This window comes from Camellia sinensis, chromosome 12 (assembly GCF_055761805.1).
Source record: "Camellia sinensis isolate YWXY chromosome 12, ASM5576180v1, whole genome shotgun sequence".
Classification (NCBI taxonomy): Eukaryota; Viridiplantae; Streptophyta; class Magnoliopsida; order Ericales; family Theaceae; genus Camellia; species Camellia sinensis.
The window spans coordinates 149,070,123-149,075,089 of record NC_138972.1 but is presented as its reverse complement, the minus strand read 5'-3'; the positions used below and the strand labels follow the sequence as shown (position 1 = coordinate 149,075,089).

General features: G+C 36.7%; 1 protein-coding gene across 1 annotated transcript; it reads left to right on the top strand.

Annotated features, from left to right (window-relative positions):
* The first annotated feature begins 693 nt into the window (after positions 1-693).
* Positions 694-4,203, top strand: COP9 (COP9 signalosome, subunit CSN8). The gene is made up of 5 exons (XM_028239770.2): positions 694-938; positions 1,042-1,121; positions 1,214-1,395; positions 2,665-2,772; positions 3,453-4,203. Exons 1-5 carry the CDS (start codon positions 855-857, stop codon positions 3,590-3,592), a joined length of 594 nt encoding a protein of 197 aa, XP_028095571.1. The 5' UTR covers positions 694-854; the 3' UTR covers positions 3,593-4,203.
* Positions 4,204-4,967: the final 764 nt, after the last annotated feature.

Genomic DNA, 4,967 nt, shown 5'->3' with positions numbered 1-4,967 from the left:
GAAGTGGATTTCCAATCCCTGGAAGGCTTGGTATTCAGAATACAATCCCAAGCTTCCAGAAAAAGACTCTTTTAACCCTCTTGCATGTACAAGCTGATGGCCTATTTCTTTTTCAGTCTCACTTACCTGTGTGTTCCTTGCTGTATATATCTAGATGCATTTGCTATTGAATTTTCTTGTGTGTTGGTTGTTATTATAATAATATTTGCTATATATATATATGTATATATTAAAATCATATAGTACAAAAAATAATAATTTATTTATAAAATATAATTTTTAATATTAAAATATATTAAAAATATCAAAGGTATTTATGGAATTTTACATAATTAATACCATCATCAAATGGTAAAACAAAACAAAAAATTTTGTTAGTCTGGTGGTTATTAAAGAAACATAATTTTCTTAATTTTATTACTAACAATCCTCACATTAACAATCCAATCCATTTTACCTTTAAAAACAAACAGACGCTCAATTAAAATCCAGTCCAAATAATAGGAGAACTTGGGAACCCTGCATGTTCGGAGTGCAGACTTGGGCCAGAGTAAGGTATATTTTGGCAACAAGATTAAAAATTAACTTTTTAACTTTTCTTTTTATTTATATATATATATATATATATTTTTTTTTAAAAAAATCAACTTTTAATTTTACTTCTCAAAAATAGGCCTAAAAGGCTATAGCATTGGGCCGAATAGCAGACCTTGGGCCGATTGATGACCCTCTCACTCATTCACAGCTGATGTGAGCGGAGCCGTACACACACACACACACACACACACACACACACACACAGAGACAGGGGCGAACACGAAGTAGTGTGAGAGAAAAAACTCACTCACTCTTCAATGGATTTCTCTTTCCTCAGCGACGCAATGGCTTCCAAATCCTACGACAAGATCGCCGATATCTGCGACGACCACATCCTCCAGGCACACACACTGTCTCTCCTTCTCCTCCTATTCCATTGTTGATCTCTCTTATTATCAAACCCTAATTTGCTTTCTCTCTCTTCTCTCTCTTCTCTCTCTCTAGGTTTCAACGCAGGGGATTACATTCCAGGACGAATGGCCCTACTCGATTCATCTTCTAGGCCACATCTACATCGACGACATGTGAGTTGATTTTGTATGAATGTCTTGTTCAGTGTTATTGTTTTGGGGTTTTACGGTGTTTTTAGGGTTTATGTATATGTTTTGTATTGCAGCAATAGTGCTCGGTTTCTATGGAAATCGATACCTTCGTCGGTAAAGGAAAGCCGGCCGGAACTGGTGGCGGTGTGGAAAATTTGTCAGCGGTTGTGGATGCGGGACCATGCGGGTGTGCACGAGGCCATTCGTGGGTTCAATTGGAGTCAAGAGACTCGAGATCTTGTAGCCTCTTTCTCTGGTGAGTTTGTATCTACACCTATTTTTGCATACATTGTTATGTTTTTGCTGAAAATGTACCATAGGAAAATATTTGTCTAAATATATTTTTGATTTTCTGGCTGAAAAATTATTTCATGTGTTTAGGAAATTAGTAATGGATTTTTAATGAAATGGAAGATTAGTAGAAACTTTGAATTCTATTTGACTCAATTGAAAATCAGTTTTATGCTGTGTTTGGTTGGGGGATTTGGGGAGGGATTTGGAAAAGAAAAGGGAAAAGGTGTGTGAAACTATGTGAAATATAGGCATGATTTATTCACATTTCACCTACCTTTTCCATTTCCGTTTCCAAATCCCTTCCCAAATCTCCCAACCAAACACAGCATTAAGGAGAGGTGGAAGAGTTCAGAGCTGTTTTTAAGGCCAAGAAACAAAGGTGTTAGACTGCATTCCGGGCCTTGGAGTGCATTTGCTTACCCATTCAAGTGAATATGCAATGCACAGCTTGTTCCTTCAAAACACGTCGGCTCTCACAATCAAACATAAAGTCACCCACTAGCACTAGAATAAGCATTTGATACTAGCAAAAGTGCACTTTCATGAAACATGCCATGTCGCGCTCAAAATATGCATAGCAGCGACTGAAGAAGAAATAGTGGGGGTGGGTTAGCTGGGGTTAATCATGGTGTAACTCAGTGTAATGTTGCTGCTATTGGTACCTCTATAGATGCAGAAGGTCAGAAAAATGGATCTAAATAGTTTCTTTTGGAAGCCATACTCTTATCGGTCAGAAAAATGAACCTAAACCACAAGCAAGAATAGCTTCTTTTGGAAGCTACACTCTTATCGCTAATCAACTAAATATGCCGTTGACGTATGAAAGTTATTAACTGAAGCTTCTGTTAAGAGTTTTAATTAGATTTCTTCTTCTTCTTCTTCTTCTTCTTTTTTTTCTGTCTACTTTTCCTAACTTGTTAAGAATGAAGAGGGCTCAGTAAGATTTTCATTGGTTGGGCAAAGTGGATATCAACCATGAAATGATTAATATTGTAAGAACGCCTCAAGATTACTCCAGCATATATTTCAATTCCCCGATTAAATGGTGTAATTGTGTGTGTGGGGAAACCTTGGAGGTGGAGATGGGGGTTTGTTACTTTCTTTTTTTTGTTTATGTATAGGGTCCTGAATTAGTTAAGAGGCAATGACTCTTGTTATCTTCCTCTATTGAGAGATGTTTTACCTTATGGCACTTTTTGTCGTCAAAATTATCTTTTGAACATTTTTGCAGATGTTTACACCAAAAAGATGTTTCAGCTACTGCTGTCTGCTTATTCAACAATAAGCATTCAAGATGCTTCTCTCTTCTTGGGAATGAATGAGGATGATGCTACAAATTGTAAGTTTCTATATTCTCGTGTTTTGCCTTGCAACATCAGTACTTATCTGAATCAGAATTGTATTTTATGGGTACATGGTGAAATATAGGCATTGTTTGGTTTGTGTTTTGAGATATTATTTTAAAAATGATTTTCTGGAGGGAGTTTAGAAAATTTAAAATTTTGTTTGGTTGTATATTTTGAAAATAGTTTTAGAGTTTGTGATGATTTGATATTTTTTTGTAGTTGAATAGATGGGTGTGAGAGTTGAGATCCCATTATGCTCAAAGATATAATTCTGCTGTTATCTTGTTTTCTGATAATGGGATGCATCACTGATAAAAAAAAATTTGAAGATAATGTTCATGTACAAGGATAAAATCCCAACTAATATACTACGCCATTTGATCCATTTTAGTTTTAGAGTTAAAAATTCCTCCACTTACTTTTCATTCTCCTTAGGTGGCGTTTTATAGCCTTTTTTGCACATCTGTTAGAAAAAACTGCTGGGCAATCACAATTTGTCTGCCATGTACCCAAAAGACGAAAACAAAACAATTTTTTTTTAAAGAAAAGAAGAAAAATCATAACTTGTGTTGGCAGTGTGAACAGAAGGCATCTTGTGACACCGGGTGTAGAATTGTGATCAATGCCTTCTCTAGCTGCTTGCTACAAATGCTAATAATTGTGCCATGTGCAGATGTGCTGCAACAAGGTTGGAGTGTGGACCCGGCTTCTCGAATGCTAACTGTGAAGAAGCTACCTGTTGTGACGGAGCAGAAATTAGACCCTAGCAAATTGCAGCGCCTTACGGAATATGTGTTCCACCTTGAGCATTAATCAGATTTTAAAGAATCTCAAAATATGGGTTTTCTCAAGTTTAGATTTGAAATTGAGAGAACATAAGGGGCTGATGGGGCCAGCACGGGTTCCATTATGATGATCCAGACTGTTTGTTTTGTAGGGCTCTTCTTGTATATCATCTATAAAAAAAATTAGGTGAATCCGATAATCATAGCCTTTTCATTTGTCGTATTTTTTTTTTTGAAAAATGGATGGTCTATTTTCAAAAACATTATTGTTGTCCACTTTTCAAAAACAAACACGATAAAATGAAAAGGTTATTAGATTGATCTATTTTTTTCATGAATGATATACATTGAAGGTCCTACAAAATGAATGGTTCAGATCATCAAATTAGGGCCCGACCCAAAAAGAAAAAAGAAAGAGGGATAAAATTCATTGATTTTTGTGTTTTGAATCTAGTCCACTGAAGCTAAATATTGGCTTTTTAAACTCATCTTTGTTTTATTATGTCCTATGAGTACTAGCACAAGTTTCAACTTTCTACCCCTACTTAGGTATTAATAGATTTAGCATTAGCCAAGGAATACATGGGAGTCCTGTGAAGATCATGGTTAGTAAAAGCAAGAATATATTTGTTTTGTTTCCATGTACAGTTTGACAACTTTTGGATTTGTGGAGGGGAAAAGCTTGTATGTTATTGCTTTTTCTTTTCTCTTTCACAAATCTGAGATTCAAACATATCACATTAGATTTGGTGCCAAGGAAAGAGTGCTTGTGGTTGCAACTAACTTGTTCTTTATTTGTCAGACACTTGAGCCTTAATCCCTCATCACAATGTTGCTGCAGCTGTGCCTCTTCTATGATTGTTATATCTTATTGATGTTGTGACTATATTGAGGGGCTCTTGTTTGTGTTGAGAGAATGCTGCTTTTGAGTTGGCTAGGCAAGCTGAGGATATTGTAGCGCAATGGCACTTCCTCATTCCACATTGGAAAACACATCGCTTGACATTAAGGTTCAAACAGAAAAAGCTGGCCAACCCCAAAAATTGGGTTTTTCATGTTTCTGATTTAGGTTTGTCCCACAGGTTCGTAAGGGGGGAGTGAGGAAGAGGGAGAAGGGATGGTTGGTGGCGGTGTGTAGCAACAAATATTGGTTGTGCATTTATGATGAAGGGAGGTGGCCTAGGGTGTTTGTTGGCGGTGGCGGGTGTTGGCACGAGATGCTCATTGGTGGTGGAGGTTAATGTGGAAAAAGAAGAAGATGAAGGCGGTGATGCAGGGTGTATAATGTTGGTTGTAGGAGTAATTGGAAATGGAAGAAGATGAAGGGAAGACCATTGCCCCCTAAAATTAGTCACATGTTGTGCATGTGACTATTTTCATCCAAAAATTTATCATCTGGTAGT

What these genes read in the sequence shown, in the direction of transcription:
- COP9 (XM_028239770.2), top strand. Translation starts at nt 855, where the DNA reads ATGGATTTCTCTTTCCTCAGCGACGCAATGGCTTCCAAATCCTACGAC. An exon ending in TCTTGTAGCCTCTTTCTCTG is followed by an intron (nt 1,396 to 2,664) that starts GTGAGTTTGTAT and finishes ACATTTTTGCAG; the next exon opens with ATGTTTACACCAAAAAGATG. An exon ending in TGAGGATGATGCTACAAATT is followed by an intron (nt 2,773 to 3,452) that starts GTAAGTTTCTAT and finishes TGCCATGTGCAG; the next exon opens with ATGTGCTGCAACAAGGTTGG.